At 46.3% G+C, this 25,219-nt stretch overlaps 1 protein-coding gene across 1 annotated transcript in view; it reads left to right on the forward strand.

The window, feature by feature from the left end:
• Nucleotides 1–330: 330 nt before the first annotated feature.
• Nucleotides 331–25,219, forward strand: part of Vstm4 (V-set and transmembrane domain containing 4) — an 83,383-nt gene continuing 58,494 nt past the window's right edge. Inside the window, exons 1-2 of the mRNA XM_051202568.1 lie at nucleotides 331–476; nucleotides 7,082–7,480. Of these exons, the coding sequence (XP_051058525.1) occupies nucleotides 422–476; nucleotides 7,082–7,480 (454 nt within the window). The 5' untranslated portion in view covers nucleotides 331–421. The remainder of the gene's footprint in view (nucleotides 477–7,081; nucleotides 7,481–25,219) is intronic.

The following is a 25,219-nucleotide window of genomic DNA, read 5'->3' on the forward strand; positions in this document are numbered from 1 at the left end:
TGCCAGCGCCTGGGGAGCGAATGAGTGAGATTCAGGGCCAGGGTTTGTGGATGAACAGGGTCGGATCCATAGATGCACGGACGGACTCCTCTTAGGAATAATCATGTGGGGCCGTCGAGGAGACCGAAAGGCCTCAAGGAGATCACAATGCCCTCAGGTCTGTATGCCCTGAATCTTCCGGGTCACCTCAGTTTTCTTATCTGAGACATGGGCGTGGTGAAATGGGACACCGTGGGCTGGTTGAGCCAGTTGATGGAGAGGCCGTTCCCCCAACCCGGCGGCGCGGACCCAGGGACCCAGCAGCGCTGGCCTGGGCTGTGGCAGGAGGCCGAGGGGCGGGCCGGGCCGGTTCGGGCCGGGCGGGCGGAGGCGCTCTCCCGGGTCACAGCGCCGGGCAGGCGGCGGCGGCGGCGGCGGGAAGATGCGGCTGTGGCTCCTGGCGCTGGCGGTGGCCGTGCTGTGGTGTCCGGCCCCGGGTAAGCGCGGCGCGGCGGGAGGCTGCGCGGGAGGCCGAGGCTCGAGCGGGAGGGGAGGCCAGGGCTACGCGGGTTACTGGCGGCGCACTCCTCCTGGGTGATCGTGGCGGCGCAAGAGCGCCGACCCCGGTGTCCGCGGTTCCCTGGTCCTGACGCCGTCCGGCGGTGGGGACCCGGGTCCCTTCCGAGCCGCAGGCCGCGGAGCACAGGGAGAAGCCAGCCGGATCCGGAGCACTAAGTTGGCGGTTTCTTTCTGTCTTCCGTAGCAAGAGGGACCCGCAGCTGCTGCCAGCACCAACTTTCCTTTAACTATCTTTGGAGACGCTCCGAAATGAGGCCAGGAGTGATCGGATCGTGGGCACTGAGAACTTAACACTTGAGTATTCTGAGATAGTCAGACCTGTTTAGAGAGGATGTCATAGGCTTCACCCAGCGGGGTCCTCTGTCACAAACACTTTGGGTGCCACCTTTGCTGGCTTGCCTGGAGCTTTACAGTTCCCGCTTAGAGTCGCTGAAGAGCCTTCTCTTCGCTCCCTGGGACCGTGCTGGCTGGAATAATAGTCATAGATACATTAGTGGCTCCCATTTCCCAGGCGACTACTACCAGTGCCAGGGGCACGCCATCTCATTTAATCACAAAATAAGAACCTCGAGTATTTATTGATCCAAGTACTTCACAAAACGTTGGTGCAGCTTATCAGCCCATCAGCCTCTGAGGATTGTACTGTTTTGTCGCCAGTTTTTAAAAAATGAAGAACAGAGACATAGACCTGAAAAGCTGAATCCTTTAGATTCTATCCTGGATGTACCTAGGGCCACCCAGTAGCTTCTGCTTGTGTGGCCCTCACGCCGGGCCTGTCACCCACTCTTTTAAATGCCTCCTCCAAGATTCCTCACCTCCATTTGCAAGGGAAAGCCCAGCACATATGCTTAATGTGTAAACCCACACTCCTAGCCTGCAGAACCTTCCACCTCCATTTAGTGGGTAGAATGGGAGTTTATTGATCACTCAATCCTACCGTTCATCTCACAGTCCAAGTAGGTACTAAATCCAGGCCATGGTACCATTTGAAGTCAGCTCTCCCAGGTTTGAATTTCATCTAGGCTTTGTGCTGTGTGAGCTTGAGCAAACTGCTCAGCTTTGCTGGGCTTCAGTCTCGTCTGTAAAATGAGAATTGGCAACTGATGAAGATAAGTTGAGGAAATACTTCTGATTGCCTTAGAACTGTGTTTGGCCTGAAGCTCACTTGAGCAGAAGTGCATCTCTGCATTTTTAGGTGACGATTTTCACTCACAGTGAGTGCTGTGTGCGCTAGGTCTAGAGGTCCCTCTGCTTGGTGTGTCTCAGCAGCCCCTGATGCTGCAAACTCTCACTCAAGGCAGTGTACTTCTTCAGAGATCTGTCCTGCATCAGACAGCACTTTGCTGTCACTGAGGAGTTCCTGGCTCCTGGAAATGAGTGGAGCATTTCTTTAGGCAGAGGGGAAGGCAGGCCACACTTAGTGCCATACCCACCTTTCTGGTGTGCTCGGAGCTCTGGCTGCTTCTGCATGGGGGATGAAGCCCTTGCTCCCTGAACCTGAAGGCTGCTTCAAGAGAAGACACTGCCATCTGGAGCTCCATGGATTTGCTCGCAGAAGAGAGCTGTGTGCATCCCTTTCATGATGCACCAAAACACAAAGCAGTGGTTAAACTCTGAGTCTCATCCCCAGGAACCCGGGGTTCACGCAGAGGCACAAACTAGAGTGTAACTCGTAGGGGATTTTCTTAAAATATATTAAACTTTCAAACAATGTTCAGTAAAGGCTGAAGCCAGTGGGCACCCGTGTTCTTGCTGCTCTTATGTGCATGGAGCCTACCCTACTCCAGGGCAGTGTGGGGTCACTTTCTGTTGCTCTTTCCCCACAGTTCATGCATGCAGGCTTATAGCTCAGCACAGTGCTACACTTGCACTTAACTCTGAAAAGACTCTCTTTCCCATTCCTAACAGCAGCATGTTTCCAGCCAGGACACTGTAGGACACCAGCCAAGGCTCTCTACCCAGCATTTCTTTGCTCACTGTTTCTTCTCTGGCAACTGGAAAGGTCTGGGACCATCTGACTTCTAGGGCCCAGCCCTTGAGGGATGCCTGGGATTTTCTAGCATCAGAGCACATGCATGTTGGAGGAATGGAATCATGGCTACAGGAGTCTTGTCTTTCTGTTTGGATCAATGTCATCCATTGTCACCTTCCTCTTTTAAGAACTGGCTTTTGGTTGGGGTAAAGAGTCCCTGCCAGAGGACTATATGAACAGGAAGGGGCACCAGTCTAGGCCACAGTGGGACAAAGTTCACAAAGGGATAGCCATCTTTCCAGTTCCAGCCTGCACCTGGTTCTTCCTGCCTCGGGGACTCTGCATAGTGAGACCCTCTTCCTTGGAGGTCATTCTTGGCTGTTGAGTTTTTGCTTCATCAATTTCCAGATAGCCTTCAGCCCGTGGCCATATTCTTAGCTCTCTTTAACCCCGAGGCCAGATTCAGGCTTGTTGCACGATTTCCTAAAACACTGCATGCTTCCTCCATGGCCAGTGACATTGTAGTTGCATCTCCCTCCTTTGTCCTGTTGAAGCTCTGTGGCCCACTAGGCTATGAGCTCCATAAGGTCAATAGAGGCAATGGAGACAAGGGGGAGGTAGAAACCCTGAGCAAGGAGGTAGGTACAGTGTGGAGGGAGCCTACTTCTCACCTTAGTTCTCTGCAGTGTAAGCTCATAAGGCAAGCATTTACCTTCTGCTTCAGGCTAATGTGACAGGTTTTTAGGTCAGGGAGTGAGGGTCAGCCCTGCCTGGTGGCCACATTATCTCAGCTAGATAAAGGGTGACATCTGCCCTGTGCGGTCCCTCATGCTGAACCAGCATTTACTCAGTGTTCTTTTCCTGCCCACAGGTTCAAGCTCTGCTATTCAGTCTGTCTGGCCTGTATGCCCACCCACCCTGCCCCAGCCAGCCATGCCCCCTGTAAGCATTCAGGCATTATGCTGGCCTGCCCCTGTCACCTGGCAGAATACCCTCAGGCAGTACCCTGGTCAGTCCAGGGTTCCATGTTTGCATAGTCTGCACATAGGTGCAAAGGACCCCTTTAAAAGACAGACCCTGCCCACTTCTGTTCTCCTTCTGGTCTCTCCTCTTTCTGGCTGCTCTCTTTCCCAACAGGACTTTTCTTGTCTCTGTCTTTTCTTTTGTCTTCTCTCTGTGTCTCTTTAAACCTCTTGCCTTCCCCCTTCTCTCCCCTCTCTAATAAAACTTCTCACTTAAGCTCTGTCTTCCTGGCGTATTTGTCTCTCCACCTCGGTCACCCTCACCTGCCATGGAATCCAACGAGATCCCCCATGCAAGGTCTCCCACAAGCTTTATCCTAACACCTCCTATTGCTCTCTTCCCCCTTTATACCACAGGGGACACAATGAACATTGTGGGGCAGGAACAGTTCAAGCTTCTCTCTACAGTATTGAAAGAATAACTTATAAAAGTCTATGCTTGTCTGTGCTTATCCTTTCCTGGCTGGGCCAGTGCTCCAGCTGTCTGCACATAAGCTGAGCTTCCATATGTATATGCTTGGTTGGCATAAGGAACCTTCAGCTCAGCTCCAGCGCTGGAGGGTACTTGCTTGGGGCACCTGGCTTTGACAGGGGACCCCATTTCTGAGAGCCTGTGACTTTCAGCAAAGCTTTTCTGACAGAGCCTGAGGTGCTTAGCCATCTCAGGTTCAATATCTCCACACCTTTTTGTGTGTATGGAAGGATCAGGGCGGGTGGCAGGTGAAGAGTTAGGGTGAGCCTTCATCAACAGTTGCCTGCTACCACATCAAGTAGCTTTAACAATAAACATGTATTGACTAACAGGGGTGAAATCTGAGATGAAGGTGGGTGCGTGGGTGATCCCCAGGGCCTCTCTGTCTGCTTGCATGCAGTGGCGTCTTTTTCCTGTATGTACAGTCTCTGTATGTGTATCTTCTTATATGGCCACCAGTCAAATTGGTCCACATTGTCTCTGGGCACACCCTACGGATCTCATTTAACTTAGTCTTTACCTGCAGGAACACCACATTTGGGGGTACTAGGGGTTAGTACTTCAATGTGTGAATAGCCTGAGGTTCTTCACAATGCAGCCCACGGCAAATGCATTCGCACTCCCATGGGAGGTACGAGGTTGGACCATCTGGAAGAGAACACGAGGTGAAAGGAGGCAGAAAGGCATGGTAAGAAAAGAGGGTGCTGTCTGAGGAGGTTAGCACAGTCCCTCTGCTGCCATCTCAGCTCAGTCCCTTCATTTCCGGAAGCAGGGGATAGGGCCTTGAGCCTGAGCCACACAAGGACAGGAGGGGAAGGGTTACAAATTTGTCTCCAGGATGGAATCTGGCCTCCCATGGGGACTGGAACGCTTTGGCACGTTCTCTCTGTTTCAGTCACTATAAATAATCCCCTCCTTGTGTAGAGTTAACAGGGGGAGCCTGGAGCGTAGGGTTCAGCTGCTTTCATCCCACCCATGTTGTTCCCAGCCCCTCTGGCTCCAGTGGGTCAGCCCGGCCTTGGATTCTGTAAGCCAGCCGCTGCAGTTTGGTGCTCTCTCTCCTGTCCAGATCTCGGTGGCTAATGGAATGGGGTCAGCCAGGGGTCTCAGATGCCTCCTTATTCACCAGGGAACCCCCACAGCAGGCTAGCTGCACTCCAGATGAGCCTCTGCTGTCAGGAGGAAGTGCTGTCCACATGAGCCAGTTGCCAGCCAGGTGGGCGAGATACACAGGAGGCGTGGACCGCTGTGGTCTCACAACAAGGCGCTGGCCCTGGGGAAGGCGGGGAACAGCCCATAGGACACTCCCAGACAGACTTAACCTAATCAGTGCACAGTGCCCCTTGCCATGTAAAGTGACACTTGAGGTCCCTAAGCCCAAGGCAGGCCTTCTCGGATACCTGCTGATTTGTATTTCTCATGTATCTCCTGGCCTGGCTCAGTCCCTCATTGCTGGAGAGAACTGACTGGGGACCTCACACAGGTGCATGGCACTCAGTGGCCTTTCCCCTAACCAAAGGCTGTCATGGTGTCGGGTGGGTGCTGAATAATACCTCTCAATATATGTTGTCCCAACCCTCCTTGGGAACGTTACCTTGCTCAACAAAAGGGACTGATGGATATAACTGAGTTTAACTTCTTACATTACTCTGGAGGGTCCTGAGTTGAGCACCTGGCAAAAGCTAAAAGGGTGGTCCTCAGAACATAACTCTCCAAATGTTAAGTTATTAAAAACAATCAAGAGCGTGGCTGCTGTGGGTTGAATGTGGTTTATCCTCAGAAACTCGGGTGGGAATCGGATTCCCATTGTGAGATACTAAGAGATAGGGCTTTTAAGAAGTGGTTAGGACCCTGTCCTCATGAATGGATGGATCTGTTCATTCAATCAATGACTGTTATTGTGAGGATGGCTATTTTCTAAAAGCCTTTGGTTAGGCCACTTAAGTACCCTGTTGTGACCTGTGATAGCCTGTGCTAAGTTGGGGATCCTTCTAGCAAGAAGGCCACCTTCTGTCCAGTCTATGGTAAGGTCTCTCAAGCACTTATGCCTTGACAAGTGATTTCCTGTGCTACCCTGGGACCCTGCAGAAAGCTGTGGTTTAGAAGGGTTCTAAGGATACCTGCATGTGAGAAGGCCCTCCCATGAGCTTCAGGGTGCCATGGCTGTGTTGTATCACCCATGATGCAGCACAGGAAGTGGTTCATGAAAAAGGCAACAGTGTAGATAGTCTGGATGCCCTGGTGGCTATTGAGGTGCACCCCTGAAGGTCAGTCAGCTCGGGAGTAGAACTGAACTTCGTGTGGGCTACCCCTGGGTTGGTTTGAACTAAGAAACCAAAGGGCAGGTTGTAGTGGATAGGACCTGGAGCTCTGAAGCATCTTCTGGGGTGTTGGGAGAGCCCCATATCCCTCTGGTTCCAGAGACTCCTTCACTTTTTATTTTACTTTGTGGGCTTCAATTCTGGGTTCATAGATCCCGAGTCCAAAGAAAACACTGAGAATCCCGTGTCATTCCAGCTGACTAGCACTGGTGTAGCCCTCTGCTTGACCATGATTGCCTAGAGATGGACTCACTGAGACTAAGGAAGTGACTAGGGAGAGTCAGATTCAGTCTCCTGGTTGGTTGACAAGCCATCACAGGTTGAATTTCTAGCCTGAATTAAATAGCTGTGACCCAAGCCCTGCCGTCGTGGATTAAAACACTCTTTTGGGAGGGGGGTTACTGGAGAAGAGGGGGTATGAGCTGAGCTTTCAAGAGATTCTCCAAGTCAGATGTTAGTGGCAGATTAAAATGTTTTTGATACCAATGCCTGTTTGGATGGCCAGTGTTTGACCCATCATGTGACTGAGACCATCACAGATAAGAATTTGGGTACCCGTGAGGCCCTTTGGTCAGAGTGACAATGGGGAGTGAGTGTAGAGAGCATGGAGGCCATTGCTTCTCTGGCCTTACAGAGTATCTAGATGCTAGTGGCATGCAGGGTATCCCTGCCTCCTGGCAATGGCCTGGCTGCTACCTTCATTCATCTTTCCTCCCTTTACTCTTTTCATTTGCAGAAGTATGTGGTGCTCTCAATGTCACTGTGTCCCCAGGACCTGTGGTTGACTACTTGGAAGGGGAAAATGCCACTCTCCTCTGCCACGTCTCCCAGAAGAGGCGGAAGGACAGCTTGCTGGCTGTGCGCTGGTTCTTTGCCCCTGATGGTTCCCAGGAGGCCTTGATGGTGAAGATGACCAAGCTTCGGGTGATTCAGTACTATGGGAACTTCAGCCGTATTGCCAATCAACAGAGGCTGCGCCTGCGCGAGGAGCGTCGGGGAGTACTATACAGGCTGTCTGTCCTCACACTCCGGCCAGCAGATCAAGGGCAGTATGTCTGCAAAGTACAAGAAATCAGTAAGCACAGGAACAAATGGACAGCCTGGTCCAATGGCTCCTCGGCGACAGAAATGAGAGGTAAGAGTGTGACTGAGGTGGGTGTGTGGTAGGTCAGGGGTCCCTGCTTTCACCAGTCTGTAAATGCTGGTTGGCTCACTGGCTCTGCTGGTTTAGTACAAGTCTTGTGGCCCCTTAGGCCACAGGCCTGTGAGTCAAGTCATGAAGGTGGGGACTGTTCTTGGACACTGTGGCTGATGTGTAGTGTAGACGTGAAAGCAAGGACAGAGGAGTGAGCGGCCACCTCCATGCTCGTCATGTCTTGCCTGAAATACTGGATTGCCTGTGCTGTCAGATAAAGAAAACTGGACCCCACTTACAGTGGTCAGACATCTGTTAGACTTTGATCCGAACTGCACTTATTTTGGACATATACTGAGATTTTGTGGTTCTGAGAAAGAACAAGGGGATGGGAGGAGGTGACTATATGGGACACTGAATCAGGCAAGTATACAAGTTACAGAGAGCAATGGTCTCTGTTGCTTTTCTGGGTGCAGTGACCAAACACCAGACAGAAATCATTAAGGGGGGGGATTATGGTTAATTGTTTTAGTGTTCAGGATGCAGCCACTTGGTCCTATGCATCGGGCCCAATTGTCATGCAATGGGAGGATGGGGCGGTGGAGGGCCGCTGCTCATATCACAGCCAGCACAAAGCCAAAGGACATGGTAGGGTAAGGCTAGCATGGTAGACCTCCAGGCACCCACCTCCAGGGTCCCACTCTCTTCAGCTAGGTCCTACTGCCCACAGTGACTACTAACTCCTCAGTTAGCACAGGCAGCAGCTTTCCAGACATATCTCACTCAAAGGGTAATGATATTGAAAAGCAAGCAGGGTCTGTGGTCCACGTGGAAGTGTCTAAGTATGTAAGAAGCTCCCAGAAGCAGGATCCTTCCTTCCCACAAAGGCTGGAAGATGAAGTATTTTCAGATATGATCAGACAAAGACGATTTTTTTCAGGTGGGCACTACATGGAGAGTGCATCAACACAGGCATGTGGCCTTGAACTCTAAGTAACACTGCTGTTTGACGGCTCCTAAGCCAAGGCTGAGCCTAGCTGAGAAAAGTCCCAAGGAACTAGACTAGACGTTAGTTAGGAAAAAAAGTCTTTTTCAATTCCCAGCCCATTTTTAGGGCTATGTCACCTTAACTAGGGGTGCCTGGTACAGAGGGCCTGATACACACTTCTCACCCTGTAAATGGACAGTCACGTGTTCCTGATTTGCTGCCAGGCTTGTGTCCCAGCTAACTGTGAAGTCTGAAAGTCAGGAAGGGTGAAGGCCCCAGGGTGGCTCTCACTTTCTGCAGGCAGATAGGAGGTGAGTTCCCATTTTCTAAATATCTTGGCTACCAAACACTGTCATTTTTTTTTATCTCCAGTGTTCAATGGTCTAATCACGAAGACACCTCTGGCAATTTTAATGCTGTTCTATTGTGCATTCAGATCATGTCTTTGATAGCATCAAACTCCGATTTACTTGCACACAGGATCAAGAGATTCACAGAGAAGAGCTGATTATTTGAAATATGAGACAGAGGATAATTTTATTACACATAATATATAATATTAAAGCCTTTAAGCCACATTATTTTGGTAAGCCTTTTAAAAGGTGACTTTTTTTTTCTCTGTCTGTGATAGGTATTTTTACAGTCCTGTGTAATAAGGGACATGTTAAAGGGAAATAATCCACGTGGGGAGCCTTTGAAGCAGCCACTTGTCCCCTGGGGCTGGTGTTAAGGTTTGTGGTATGATGTATTTGCAAAAATACTGTGCACTTTCCCCACTTAAGCAAATTAATTCAAGAAAACAAATGACTGCTAATATAAACATGTATTTTGGCAAAGAAAAAAAATTACAGTGACTGAGGATGCAAACCACAAAGATGATCTCTTGGCTCTACAGTATGAGATCCTTTGTTTAAGAGTGTGTGCACGAATCTGTACATGTGTGTGTGTGCATGCCTGTGTACTTGTGCATGTGTGTGCAATATATATGTCTAAGTCCCGTATATCCTGGATCATGTACTAAATCTACCAGCAGTGACAACTGCTACTGATGAGCATATGTAAAAAGGTCTACTGCCTTTAAGTAAGCAATCAACCAGTTTACTAGTTTATGTGAATCTGCTTTAAGTGAATGAAGCTGGGTTCCTTCCAGAACATTTATTTGAAAACTTGTTTCAAAAACTTGAGGTAGCTTGCAAGGCTTCACCTGAAAGATATAAGGATTTCCGGATTTCCCCTCCATCTTCACACTCTCCTTCTTCTTCCTCCCATCTCTGTTCATCCTACTTCTCTTCCTCATCTCCCTGTCCCTTTGTTCATTTACACACACACACACACACACACACACACACACACACACACACACACTATTCCATTGTGTGTCGCTGCCACCTTTTCATTATTTGTCAGTTTATGGACATGTAGGTTGTTTCTACTCACTAGCTATTGTGGATGGAGCAGCAACATCTATGAAGATGTTGAACAAGTATCTTTCTCGTGGGACATAAAAACCTTTAGGTGTATGCCCAGGAGTGGTAGAGCTAGGTCATATGGTAGATCCATTTCTAGTTGCTTGAGAAACCTGCATACTGATTTCCAAAGTGGCTTCACTGCTTTGCGCATCCCCCCAACACCCTGTAAGCATCTGCCTTTCCCCTACCCATGGGAGTATTTGCCATCATTTGTGCTCCTGGGGGCCATTCTGATTGGATACAACAGAGTCTTTGATGTGGTTTTAATCTGTGTTTTCTTGATGGCTAAGGATCTTGAGCAGGTAAAAGTGTTTACTAACCACTGTGTTTCCACTGTGAGAACTTTCTGTTAAGTTCCACAACCTATTTTTCAGCTGTATTGTTTCATGATGTTTAGTTCTTTGAGTTCCTTGTATAATCCAGACACGAACCCTCTTTATAGCTGAAAAGATTTTCTGCCATTCTGCTGGCTGTCTGTTAGCATACTTTGTCATCAGAACCACCAGCCTGGAACTAATGACACGGAGACCAGTGACTTATTGTTAACTATGAATGCTTGGCCTTAGCTAGTTCTTGTGACTTAAATTAGCCCATATTTTACAATCTGTGTTCTGGCATATGGTTCATCACCTCATCTCCATACTGCCCACCCTACTTCTTCCACACCTGGCTGGTAACTCTCAGCATGCATAGAACCCTTCTCACTTTCACTTCCCAGAATTCCCACTTATTCTCTCCTGCCTGGCTATTGGCCCTTCAGCTTTTTATTATACCAATCGTAGCAACACATCTTCACACAGTGTACAAATATTCTTCTACATGGTTGACTGTTTATTTTGCTGGGTAGAATCCCTTTAGTTTCCTGAGCTCCTGTTTATCTCGTATTGGTCTTAATTCCTGCACGACCAGAGTCCTATTCACAAAGTCCTTGTCTATGCATTTTTCCTACTTTTTTTCTCTAATGGGTTGGGGTAAAAAGTCTTATATTGTGGTCCTTTATCCATTGTAAGTTTGGTACAGGGTGAGTGGTAAGGATGCGGTTTTATATTTTTCTATGTTGAAGACCTGGTTTCTCAGAACTATTTGTTGAAGTTTCTGTCTTTTCCCAGAGTATTTTTTGTTGTCTTATCAGACAGCTATAGTTATGTAGAGAGTTTTTGGCTCCTCTATCCTATTCCAATGATCTATGTGTCTGTTTTGTGCCAGTATCATGCTATTTTCATTGCTATGGCTCTGTAGGGTAGCTTGAAATCAGGCATGGTGACACCTCCTTTTGTTCACTGTTGCTTTGGCTTGGTCTTTTGTGTTTCCACATACATTTTGAGATTTCCTTTATTTTTTTTTATGTCTGTGAAGAAAGGACCTGGTATTTTGATTGGGATTGCATTAAATTTAATCTATGGATTACTTTTGATAGTGTTTGAGTTCCTGTTCTATTGCCATGGAGAGACACTGTGAACAAGGCAACACTTATAAAAGAAAGCATTTCACCAAAGGCTTGCTTGCAGTTTCAGAGGGTTAGTCCGTGGTCATCATGGCAGGAGCAGACAGACATGGCTCCGGAGTCATGAGAGTTTTACAGCCTGATATGCACATATAGTAGGCAGAGAGAGACACTGGGTCTGGCATGCACAGGCTTTTGAAACCTCAAAACCCTCTCACAGTGACATAACTCCTCCAACAAGACCACATATCCTAATCTTCCCCAAGGAGCTCCACTAAGTGGTACTAAGCATTCACATAGATGAGCCTATGGGGGCCATTCTCATTCAACCAGCACAAGTAGGATGGCCATTTTAGTAGTATTGATTCCACTGGTCCATGAACTGGGCAGTCTATCTATCTGCTAGTGTCTCCCTTGACTTCATCAGCGCATTGAGGTTTTCATTGTAAAGGTCCTTTGTTTCCTTAGTGATATTTTTTCCCTGGTATTTTATTTTAATTTTTATGACTATTATGAATTGAGATGTTTTGTTTTCCAGACTTCATACATAAATACATATGAAAGCTACTGATGTTTGCGTGTTAATTTTGCATCCTGTTACTTTGCTAAAAGTACTTATCAGACTTTCTTGGTAGAATATTTAAGGTCTCCTATGTATAGAATCATGTCATATGCAGATAGGAATACTTTGGCTTCCTCTCTTCCTATTTGTATAACTTTTATTTCTTTTCTTGTCTTATTACTCTAGCTAAGACTTCAAGCACTATACTAAAACATACAAATACTTCACATTTTATGGTGATTTGTGTGTCTAACTTGCTATCCTTTTCCATTGTGATATTCCTTTTTCAGAAGTTGTTTTTACTCGGATGTAATTTATACTTGATTAATTATACTGAGTATCTTTTGGTGTCTACTCTTGGAAAGTATTTCCATTATTATAAATGTATTTATAATTTTCTCTCACACTTTTAATCTTAAAAACTTATTTTTATCTCTTTGAAATCCATTTTTATACAAAACTAACTTACTTTTGTTTCCAGCTATTCCAATTATTAGAGAATAAGACAATTCCCCATTGTCAATACTTCAGATTCTCTTATTTATCTTATTATTCTTATATGATTTATTTTTCTTTAAGTTGATCTTGAGAAATAACTTACCTAGTTTTGGATATTGTGTAAGGTTTTGACTGGTATGTTGACTTAAAATTATGACGGTGTTGATAAGCGCAGTTGTATTTTTTGTGTTTTATGTTGTTAAGGAAAAATGTCTGAGGTTGGAGTTTTGATAAGGAAAATGAGTTTATATAATTCACAGCTTTATAGGCTAAGAGCCCAAGATTGTGTGGCTGTATCTGCTTGGCCCTGATAAGAGACCTCTTGGCTGTAGCACAATATGAAGGTGGGCATCATGACAGGCATGTTCAAGGAGTGGTTCCATGGGGAGACAAGAAGCCAGAGGGAAAGTCTTATCCACGTCTTCTCTTTCTGTGCCAGTCAGCTTTAAAGAAAACAACCTGGGTCTAAAAGAAAACCTTAATCCCTTCTGGGGGCAGTATCCCCATAATCTACCAAATCAGCTCCACTTCTACAAGGTCCCAACACCTCTGAAAGTCACTTGCTGAAGACCACACCTCTAGCACATGAGTTCCTGGAGGGAAAACTTGTAATCATAGGTACAGTTTGTACATCTTTGCTATGTAGTTGTTCTTATCCAGGTGCCCTGTGTTCCTTCATTAATTCCAGCTTTTTAAGTTCCTTATGAAAATATATCCACATATGACTCTTGAACATTTTTTCTTTTATTTCTCAATATTTGATTGTTGTAACTAAAATCTAATCCTCCCTCCCATGCATGCACATACAGTTTGGGATTGGTTATTGCTGGTAAGTATGGAGTCTGACTTTTGTTGACTTGTTTTTGGCAATGCATGGGGTCCTGTGTACTTGAGACATGGTCTTTTCAGTTGCTTATCAGTGTGTCTGTGACTTAATATGTTGTGTTTTTTTTGTTTTGTTTTGTTTTGATGCACGTCCCAGTGGCCAGTACTTTAAAACAATTTACCTGCATTGTTTTTGTAGGATTCTACCATGAATTTAACTTCTCTGTTTGGGTTTCTGTCCTGATCACATTTTCTATTAAAGACTGTTAGAGACTACTGTTAGAGGCTCAGCTGCCGTAGTGAAAAAGCCAAATTTAAGATATCTGTGGTCCTTACTAATCAATTCACCAGAGAGGTCACTGGGGTTGTCCTGGAGGACTTTTCACTCTGGAGTTTCTAAAGCTCTTGTTTAGACATCCATCCTATAGGTCTGTCAGGGAGAGAGAAAGAGCCCATCAGCTCCTAGTGATATTCACATGCTTCTAACCATCCGGCGTTCTTCCTCATTTCTAGGAGCTCCCATCTTCCTTAGCTGTAATTACTCCTGTGCCTGTGAGTGGTCATCCCACAGAAAGGACAGAGATTTTTTTTTTCTCCTTCGAAGGGGAGGGAGTAGAATAGGAAGTCATCTGGCTGTAAAGACTCATTGGTAGGAAGCCCTCAGCCAGGCTGTTGAGTAAATGAAATCATGAATATATTATTGGGCACTACAACCAAGGCTTGTGACCATGGTGAACTGTACTCAGGTAGGATTCAAAGTATTTATGCATATCATGATGCAGTCAGGTCTGATATCATGGCACCGTTCATATCACTGGGCTTTGATTTGCTTCTTTGAGTGGGAGAGCTAGGGAAAGAGCTGATGTACAGGAACAGCCTGCATAACCTTTACCCTGTCCAACCCAAGCTGCATCCTGTGGGTGGTGGATTCATGTACCTGTCAAATGCATTATGAATGTCATGCACAATAAAAATGGGAGCAACAACACTGAAAAGCCATGATCCAAACAGAACAATCAACACTCCCTAACATCTGCAGCTCCCCTTGCCTAACTTTGTTCTGTGAGTGCACCTGTGATTTTTTCCCCCCAGGTTGGGTCATACCCTGGAGCGTGTGTGCATGAAATAAGTAGCAGTTTGGTGGAGTAAAACCTATGCTAATAGGTCTGCTGTTTTACATTTTCAGTGGAAAGCTGTGACAGAGATCAGGGAATTTGAAATGTGGGGAAATAGACATTGGGGCCTGTCAGCAAGTCAGGCATTGGGTTTTGGCAATTGCTCCTGGGTGCACCAGAGGTTGCTGGTGTGATGGGACAGAAATCCACAGGCAGAAATGATGAGTGAACACTTGAGCCTCCTGAGGACTGGGAAGCCAGGCTCAGTTTATTGTAGACAATCTGTCATAGCTGATGAACTTATCAGCAGAGTCTTTCTGTGTGAAAGTAAAAGCAAAGGCAAAGTGTGAGGCACCCTGTACCATGTTCCACTTTCTGGGTGAAAAACTCTGCTTAGAGAGGATGTGGTGCATGGTGTCAGAGTCCTGCTGACCTGTGCAAGCATTAGGGTTAGTGTTAGGTCTGACTGTACTTAATTGTTTTATCAGTGGTATTAAAAAGGGTGTTCATATGGCCTTAATCCAACTTTCAGAAAATACAAAATTGAGAAATATTTTCTTTTTTTTTTTTTTAACAACAGTGAGGAATGCAGTGTAATAAAAATGTTTCCAGAGAGGTAAGAAACACAGGCAGGAAATAACAAAATGAGATTCAATTTGAAGGCAGGCAGAGTAATGCATTGGGGGCACATGAATCTTAAGCATTGTAGGATCGTCACCAAGAGGCTGTCTCTGTGAAGGGATAATGGAAAGTGATTAGATGATCTTCTGCAATGTGACACCACAGTGTATCAGCTGTTGTCATTTCTATACATGCACAGATCTGCCTGACATCCCTAGGAAGTCATGCAAGTGTGCTAGACACTGTATGGGTGACATTTAGACCACACAATGAACTCGGAGAAGACATTTCCAGAAAAACAGATATAATCTGAAAAAGGAAAGGCAAATGTAAGGAAATGAATGATAGCCCTGGGGAGGGAATCTGTGCCTTTCAGTCCAAGAAGCTATGGTTGGTTGGCTTAGTGAAGAAGTTGCACTGAAAAAAATTACCTTCTGGTGCTAAGTGAATTCATTTAGTTGGGTATTATCTTAGTTCCCCCCCCTTTTTTTTTGCTGTAACAAAAATGCCTGGCTAACTCATAAATAATAGAGACTTATGTAGCTCATGATTCCAGAGGCCAGAGGCCAAGAAGTTAACAGCATGTTTTCTGGCACCATTGATCCAGGGCAGAGGACTCACTTTTATAACAGAGACTTTCCTGTATAATCCAACTTATTGGTCATGTCATTGATCTGTGAATGGACTTGGGAGGGTCCTGTCCAATTACCATTTAAAATCCTACCTTTCAACATTGCTATATTGTGACCAAGTTGCCAATGCAAGAACTTTTGTGGGACACAGATCCTAATGGCATCATAAAGTTACTAGACCAGCCCCATGTAGTCCCCATGTAGTGCTGACTGATCACTTCTGTGCATGGGAATGGCAATTTGCAACTCAAGCCATTGTCTTCCTGTGCTGGAATGTGAGAGTCCCAGATGCCTCGATGAGTCGTCCTACCCTCCACCCTCTGCCCACATCCATGGGGCTAGTCTTCTCTTCACTGATGTCTGAAGACATTCCTTTTCCTCATTTGACCAATCCGAATATCCCCTGCTTTGTGACTCCTCCAATCTATGCTGTGTTCCAGGGCCCCTAGACTTGCCCTTTGGGTCCATCCCAGGAAATGCAGATTGCTCAGATTTGTCAACATGGCCCCAGCCACAGTGGGATCCCTGTGCCTTGCTGTTTCTTCAACTCTGTACAGTGGTGTTTCCAAGATGAAGTCTGGGGGTCCAAAGGGTCCTGACCAAGAGTGGGTGGGCCTAGCCTCCTTCCTGGTGCCACATCCTGTGGTCACCAGTTAAAAGTTAGATAGGCTAGTTGACAGGGCTCATCCTGATAGCCCTGTGTGAGCATGAGGCATTGCCTTCCACCTTAGGCTTCAGCTGTGAGGGCTGCAACAGCTTTGGTCCTCCGGAGTTTGTGAAAAATGACCTGTGGTGGGTTTTCAGCCACGTTTTGCAGCCTGTGGGATCAGAAGCAACCCAACATTTTGAGACAAAAACATGCCCCCCCACCGCTGTGTTCAGAGAGAGCTCTCTTTCATCATTCATCAACAGTGAAATCCTTAGAGCAGCAGCAACCTGCAGACTTCTGCAGTTTAACCAGGGTTTTACTCTAACCACAAGCAGCGTAGTTGAAGGAGCCAGACTGTTGGTCGATTTAAGGTTATAAATGTCAGCTGTCAAGGAAAAAATGCTTATTACCTTAAAATTAGGTGGCAGAGTATGTAAAGCACTTGCTAGACACATGTGAGGACCTGTGTTCCATCCCCAGAACCCACCTGAAAACCGAATCCGGTGGGATGTCTACAATCCCAGCTCATCTCTGGGGAGATGAAAGGTAGAGACAGCAAAATCCTGGAAGCTTTCTAACCACTACCTGGGCTTACACAGTGTCAAACAAGAGATCCTATCTCAACAAAATGGAAAGTGAGAAACAAGAGCCCAGGGCTTCCTTCGACCTCCACATTAGCTCTGTGCATCTGTATATCTGTGTGCCCACATGTGAACACATGAATACATCATGCCCAGACACATTATACACACACACGCACACACACACCCACACCCACCCACACACACACACACACACAGAGAGAGAGAAAGAGAGAGAGAGAGAGAGAGAGAGAGAGAGAGAGAGAGAGAGAGAGAGAGAGAGAGAGAACATGAGTGCAGTATGTTTGGGGGCAAAGATAAAATCCAAACATAATTTATCATGTGAGTATTTGACCCCAAAATGTGAGAGGGGACTTAATAATTAGATTCGAACTTAACACCACAGGGAACAGACACTTTAGGTTTCCATGGAAGAAGTTAACTAAATCCCTTCTCTCTGGAGACATGGAACAGATAATTAGGAATGAGATTCACTGAACATTTAGTACCACTGCTTAATTAAGCAAGTGCACATCGTGGTGTTTACAGTGTCAACAGGTCCAGACACTCAGAAGAAACAAATTGACAACCAGAGTGCAATTTAAATAACACTCAGACACAGTCTTCATCGGATCAAACCACAAGCCAACCACTGGTCTTGCAAAACGTCAGGAGATTGAAAACTCAAACTCCCAAAGATGCAGGAAGCTTTCGTTTATGAAGCTGTGCTTGAGACACAGTGACCACAGAGGCATGAGGTAGACAGATAGCATCCCTGCTGACCTTGGGCCATGGCCTGCTAATCCAGGAGAAGGGCATGAGGAGACAGGATGGAAAGGCAGGACTGTACTTCCGGTGTCCTAGACATGGAAGGAAGGCAGAGATAACAGTTTTGGGATGCAGAGGAGAGGTCACTTTAGGGGGCCATAAGATCACAGCAGGGCTTCAGCAGAAATGATAGGCCCTGTCATGTCAGAACTGAAGGCATCTCAGGCCTAAGCAAGAGGAAGAAACTCAAGGAATCCAGGAGATGCAGATTGGCCATGTGGGGCGGAGGAGGGGAGTGGACAGTGACAGGCTGGCGAGTGACCTGGACAGGGGTTTCAGCACTCTACCAACTCTGCTGTAATGTCACTCACCGGTGACTCAGTGCATGAGCACAAAAGAGGTTCCAGAACAGATTTTATATGTAAAAAGTGAGTGAGGGATTTAAACTCTTGGATAAAAAGCCCAACTGAAACAGCAAAAGGGCAGAAGGGAGGGTGCTGACTGAGTCAGTAATAAAGTCCTGGGCTTGGCTTCCCTGTTCCCTAATGGCAGAATGCTGACCCTTGTGTGCTGCAGCTGGCTCCCTTGGGGGAATGTGGACTTCCTTTGCAACTGCCCAGCACCCTGGGAAGTTTGTTTATTTTTAATCCTTTGCTTGGTTTGCTTTGTTTTTTTTCTTTCTTTCTTCTTATTTTTTTTTTTTTTTTTTTTTTTTTTTTGCAATATGCCTTTGCCTGAGTGCAAAAGGCAAAAGGGGCTTAAACTGAACAAAACAAAGCGCAGCCTCAGTGTTTATCAGCTGTGGCTCCAGACAGGTCACCGGGTGGCCTTTCTGACAGAGGCAGCTCTGTCTGAACCTCCAGAGAGGCAAAGAAGAAAGGAAGTGATAGGCAAGCCCCAGAGCGGAAATGGAGGTCTCTGAGTCTATGGTTCCTTTTCCAACTTGTGGATCCAGTTACATACAGTGGGAACACAGCTACATTTTAACACTTCTTCCCCTTGGGAATTATCTGGTCCTTGAAAAAGGATGGGAAGGTACTGAGCCTACTAAGTTTCAATCCTTTATTTTCAGATCACCTTACATACATTTTTCTTAGCACAGATCTGTGTACTGTTCAACCTGGGGAAACTGAGGCACACATGTCAGGGAGCAGATGTCAGACTTCCTGTCTTCTTGGCCAAAGCTAGGAGTCATCCTCTGCCTAAGGAGCCTGCTTCCTTCCTGTAGAAGTCTGTAAAATAAACTCCGTGAAGTGCAAGTCTGGGCCAACACGTGTGGGAGCTGTGAGCTCTGTGGCTGGTGTGTTGTGTGTCTCCACACACACTTCTAAGGTTTCAGAGGGGAAAGGGGGTTTGGATGGGATGGAGCTTCTGCCCTGGCCTCTCCCAAAGCTTCTAACATATAATGATATCACTGTCCTGATTTCAGGTCCTTTTGAATAGCCTGCTTCCCTAGTATTCCCCACAACTACACTATACCATACCACACATAACCACACCACACACCACACCACACCACACCACACCATACCATACATAGCCATGCCATACCATACCATATCACACCATACCACACCACACCACACCACACCACACACCATACCATACCATACATAACCATACCATACCATACCTCACCATACCACACCATACCATAGATAACCACACCATACCATACCACACCACACACAACACCATACCATAGATAACCACACCATACCATACCACACACACACACAACACCATACCATACTATAACCATACCATACCATACCTCACCACACCATACCATACCATACCACACCACACACAACACCATACCATACTATAACCATACCATACCATACCTCACCATACCACACCATACCATAGATAACCACACCATACCATACCACACCATACCATACATAGTCATACCATACATACCATACCATAGACTGACTACTTGATGCATTCATTTCTTTTGTTTTATGCTAAGATACAGTCTTGTTATATTGCCCAGCCTTGCTTCCAACTCCTGGGCTCCAGGGATCCTCCTGCTTTAGTGAAGAGCTACAGGCATATGCTTCCAGAACCACTTCACTCCTGTGAAATACATATGCCTTGACCTCAGACCAAAGAGAATTCTAGAAAGTGAAGGAACAAGACATATATGCAGATAATACAAGGGGACATCAGGTCAGAACATACTCTGTAGGTAGTGATGCATTTTAAGGTAGCACATTTAACAGAGGAGAGATGTGAGATGTTGTATAGTCCCTAGAAGAAGGCTTCTCTGACTCAAGTGGCCTCCGTAGTCCAAGTCTGAAGACCCTTTCTCTCAGGGAGACTGTGGAATGTTGTAATAGCATAGCATCCATTGCCATCTTGACTAGAGCAGCCTGTTGTGTTTTCTCATAGAAGGAGGGATGGAGATGCTCACTAGACCCTTGTCTGAGATTCTGGACACCTCCTCCTACACTTTTCCACAATCTGCATGCAATTTTATCACAACTGCAAACGGTCTTGGGAGGTGTAAGTATCTAAGAAGTGGAAAGTTAGCTGAAGGGACTCCACTTATAAAGCCATGGGAAAGTTGTCATCAATGCTAGGAAGCTACTTTTCTGTGTTGTGACTATTTTGAGGCCATCCATGCTCTGATAAGTAGTCTCAATGAATTCCCTGGCTTACTAAAATGGACTTGGGTAGGGTTGGTATTTGGGGCCCTATTTGAGGAGAGTAAACCCATGTCCACATCTCCCCAGGGTAAGGTCATGCAGCAGAGATGTATCCATTCTTTTGGATATAACTTTCCTTAAAGCTCTCTGTGCATATTTTCTGTGATGACAGGTGGCCCATGAATTCTGGAATCCTTGGGAACGCAACTGTTGTGGCAGGCTCACTCCTGTGTACTATTACTCTTGCTATTCCTGGGCTGGACTAAGGAGGTGCTGTCTAGAGTATTCTACTTGAGTCTTAAATCCAGTCCTGGGCTACACAAGAGGCCAACCCAAGCCTCCTGTGACCTAAACCTCCCCTTCCATCCTCTTGGGCTTGGCTCCCATCTTTCTTCCAGGCACGGTCCTCCATGTGGCGTCCTGGGACCCGGAGCCTCTGACCCCTCTGAGAGGTGTTCCCTAATGAGTCAAATTCTCCCTCCCTTCACCCATCCCCAGAAACTCAGGCGCACTGCCAGAGAATCTTCCTTTTAACAAGAACCAGTTGATTGTCTTGCATGTTAAGTGTTTCCCATCTTGTCTACCAGGTACTAGGCAGCTTCCCCTGAGATTAACTGTGCAGAATCCAGATTGGCCAGCCTGGCCAGGCAGCAGAGACAGAAAGGCTGAGGTTGGTCTCCCAATGCACCTTCCCAGGGCTGTTTCTGGGGCTTTCTCTTCAAGTTAGGATTCAAGGTCATTTATGACCCTGTTTAGAGGTGGGTTCCCTATAGCCTCACCAAAGAATGTGACCAAGATTCTTTTTTTGCTTTTTCTTTTGGTAACCTCCTTCTAGACAAAATTGGGTTGTCAGAGTCCTCGGGTCTCCAACCTCCTTTTTTAATCTTGTGGTCGCCTTTAGTCAGCAGCTCCCAGAGGGGCAGCAGTGTGGTGGATCTCACAAATTATTGGCTTTCTTCAAATTCTGCTCTCCTGGGGAGGGCCTAGAGAAACTGGGGGCTTAGTTGTCTGGGCCACTGCCTCTTTGAGAAGATACACACAGGGGCTGTCTACTGGTGCCAGGTCCCAAGGCAATGACAAAGCAGCCAGCAGTCAGGAGTTGACTGGGACAAGAACAATCTTGCTTTTTCTCTTCCGTTATGATCTTTGAACCAACTGACCAATAGGCACAGTGGTCAAGTAAACCAAAGCCCTCCCTATGACTGATGTAGCTGTATTGGGAAAGCTTCCTTCCCTGTTTGCTTCTCTTTCCTACAGAGGAACTAGAAGCCCTAAATTCTGTAGGGACAGGAGGTTGGGTCCTATACCTGACTTTCCTGGATACAGGCAGGATTGATGAGAAGACAGTACATAAATAATTACAGTGTAGGGAGGGCAAGAGCCACTCATTTGCAGGAGCTTGAGTGATGAGTCTACCGTAAGCCGTGTTTAGCCTCTGTCCCCTCAAGTAACCCCAGTTCCTATCTGCAAAACAATGCCATGTCAGTGGCTGTCAGGTTATAGAAATTCTAGCAATTTGGCAGGGCAGTGGTGGTGCATACCTCTAATCCCAGCACTTGGGAGGCAGAAACAGGCAAATCTCGGTGAGTTTGAGGCTAGCCTGGCCCACAGAGCAAGTTCCAGGATAGCCAGGACTGTTACACAGAGAAACCCTGCCTCAAACAAACAAACAAAAAACCTCCAGCAATTTGGACACAAGGGCTATCTGCTGTCCTCCCCTACTATCTGACTGTACCGCTGGTTTACAAGGGGAGGAGACCAACAGCCAAACTACACAGCCTTGTTGGCTTCTGTTAAAGAGCCTGCAGTCTTCGGGAGGCTAGCTGGTTCATGGGATGTGAATTTTGCAAAAATTTGTGTTTTATTTCAGAATGACTTGGGTCGACGCAAATAATGTGTGGTGGAAAATGTGTCACATTTTCTTTCCATTTCTGTGTCTTGTGGTGGAAGGAATCAAGCCCGGGGCTTCACATGTACTAAGATGCACTTGACCACTGAGTGAGCTATCGCCAGCCTCCAGCAAAACACTATCTACTAGTATTGGTATTCTCTCCCAGCCCCTCCACTCTGGAGAGGCCTCTTTTTGACGCCAAGCCTACAGGAAAGGTTGGCCAAGGTCAGTTTCTATCAGCCTTGTGCATGGGCCACAGGGGGAGGGGCATCAGTGCAGGGACGGGAGCCATGGCTGCTCCACTACAAAGCCCTTGCTGTGGACAGGCTGTATCAGACAGAGGGGTTTCCTTACAGTCCGTGTTCTCAGACACATAGTTTGACATTGTGTCAAATTCACTGGAGATAGCACAGGGTTCACAGCTGAAATAAGATAGGCACAACAGAACTTTGGGGGAAATTCCTGAAGGCCTGGCAGGGTTCCTGGGCATTTTTTCTTTCTTGTAGAAGCAGATAAGTAAGTGTTGTGAATCTGCAGGCAACAGGCAAAACGACTGCCCCCATCAAATTGCCTAGACTGGGAAGGTGGGTGAGATGCTCCCTAATTTGGAAATCCCCACTTGTGAGATTTCTTAGGATATATCTCCATGTTGTACTAAGTGGAATTGGTTACCTTCGGTCATGCATGAAACAGAAGGACCTGCACTCATGTTAAATCTGAGCCATGGCTTCTTTCTCTGGAAGACATATGGAGGTGATCTCTGGGCACCTGCCTTGGCTAAGGGGGATGGAAACCTATTCCAGCTGGAGGGTTAACTACAGGAGTGGAGAACCCTTTCATTTGGCCATTTGGACAACTGGATATTCACTCCATGTAAAGTACTCAGAGGCAAAGACCCCTTCTAGCCATGGGAATTGTGCTCCTAAGGGATGGATGCCTGTGGATAGAGAGGTTCATGATGTCTCAGACAAGACTGGAAGCAGTCTGTACATTCAAAGCCTTGTAGCCCTCACCTGCTCTATCATCAGTATTTATCACCCCTGTTTTAAAAAGTAAGGCATCGGGCACTTCAGTGACTTAACTGAATTCCCACTGGCAGCAGGGCAGTGGAGACCTTCAAGCTATTGTCCATAGGCTCACTATACTCTTTGTTCCCCTTTTAAAAATTGTATGAGTTTGTGGTGTTTTGTCCCCGCTACTGTAAGTATGTGCATTTATGCATGGATGCTGAGGATAGGGCAGAGTTGAATGCCTTTTCTCAATTGATTTCCACTGTAAGGAGTAGGTTTTTCCACCCGCCGCTGGTCTTGTCCCACCACGGTGCCAGCTCCAAATAACGTACAGAGACTCTGTAATTGATATAATGCTGCTGGCCAGGTACTAGTTTCATATCGGCTAGCTCTGTCTTAAGTATTAACCCATTTCTGTTAATTTATGTATTTTCACGTGCTTTCATCTTACCAGGGAATGGGGCCTGCATCTGGTCTCCCCAGTCTCTCCATCCTGACCCCTCCTTACTACTTCCTCTTTCCTCCTTGTCTCCTAGTCCCGCCTATCTTGCTTTCCTATTGGCCAACAGTGCTTTATTCATTAACCAGTATGAGAAACATATATACAAAATGACATCTCCCATCATCTCCTCTTTTCTGTCTAAATAAAAGGAAGGGTTTTAACCTTAACATAGCAAAATACATAACACAACAGTTATCAAATTAGAATTATAGTTAACAACAATATTTAGTCCATTAACATTTAGTAAGATGTGAAGAAAATATTTCATCATTTATCCTAAAGTCTAAGTAATTTATCTTTAATCCTAACTAAGGAAAACTATAATCATAACTATCTGTCTTCAACTCCATCAAAGACCACAGAAGGATAGTATATAAACTCTAGAAATGACAGAGACATCTTGCCTTGTCAGTCACCTGAAGTTCTTTTGTAATGTTCCATCTTCAGCCTATAGGCCATAGTGTGTCTGGCAGACTCTTCAGCAAAGCAGGAAAGTTTAAATTGTCTTCTTGTATTGGCAGTTTGTCAGTCACTTCTCTCTGTGTCTTGCAGACTGTCTGGCAGACTCTTCCATGAAGCAGAAATTCTGTAGCAATGTCCATCTTGAATCAGTAGTACCTTTTCTGTGGGTCCTTCAGTTTTTGAAACAGTTTGTCACTGTACCAGAAGGTCATTGACTCAGCTAGACTGGCTGGCCAGTGAGCTTCAGAGATCCACAAGCCTCCATCCCCCCCCCCCAGCACTGAGGTTACAAGCATGCTTTGCTATACCCAGATATTTTTTACCCACTCACACTTTTTTGAGAATTTCATTCATGTCTATTATGTTTTTATCAAACCAACCTCTCCATTCTCTCCCCCTCCAATTTCTACTGCATGCCCTCATCGCTATTTTCTCATCCCAACTTCATGTGGTATTCTTAAACCCACTGAGTCTTAAGTGCTGCCCAGATGTCCATGAGTGTGGGACCATCTACTGGAGCATAGGTAGCCTCTCTGGGGCCATGTCCCTGAGAAACCTGACTGTCTTTCCCACAGCAACTATCATTTGCCAATGTCCTCTCTTATAGCGGTGGGAGTTTGTAAGACCTGCTACCACCCTGGGATTTTTGCTGGCTCTGTCCTGAATAGGCCTTGTGCATGCATTCATAGCCACTGTGAATTATTATGTGCAATGGCCCTGTCCTGTCTGAAACATGTTGTTTTGTTATCTAACTCCTCTTCTGCAGTAATCCCCAAGCTTTTGGGGGAGGCATATGTTATAGACGTCCTGTTTAGAGGTGAGCACTACATGGTCTCTTGTTCTCTACATGTTGACCAGCTGCGGGTCTCCAAAGAAGTCATTGTGTACTGTCCAAAGTAGCTTTTCTGAAGAGGGCTGAGATGAGAATATGGTCATGGGCAGTTTATTACTGTTTCTGTTCATACAGTAATAGTCTTAAGTCCCTCCAGCTCTTATGAGGTTCTGGAGATTCAAGCTTGGGTCCCCGCACCTGTGTGACAGGCACTTTATTGATTCTGCTGCCTT

Source organism: Phodopus roborovskii, unplaced genomic scaffold (assembly GCF_943737965.1).
Source record: "Phodopus roborovskii unplaced genomic scaffold, PHOROB, whole genome shotgun sequence".
In the NCBI taxonomy this organism is placed as follows: domain Eukaryota; kingdom Metazoa; phylum Chordata; class Mammalia; order Rodentia; family Cricetidae; genus Phodopus; species Phodopus roborovskii.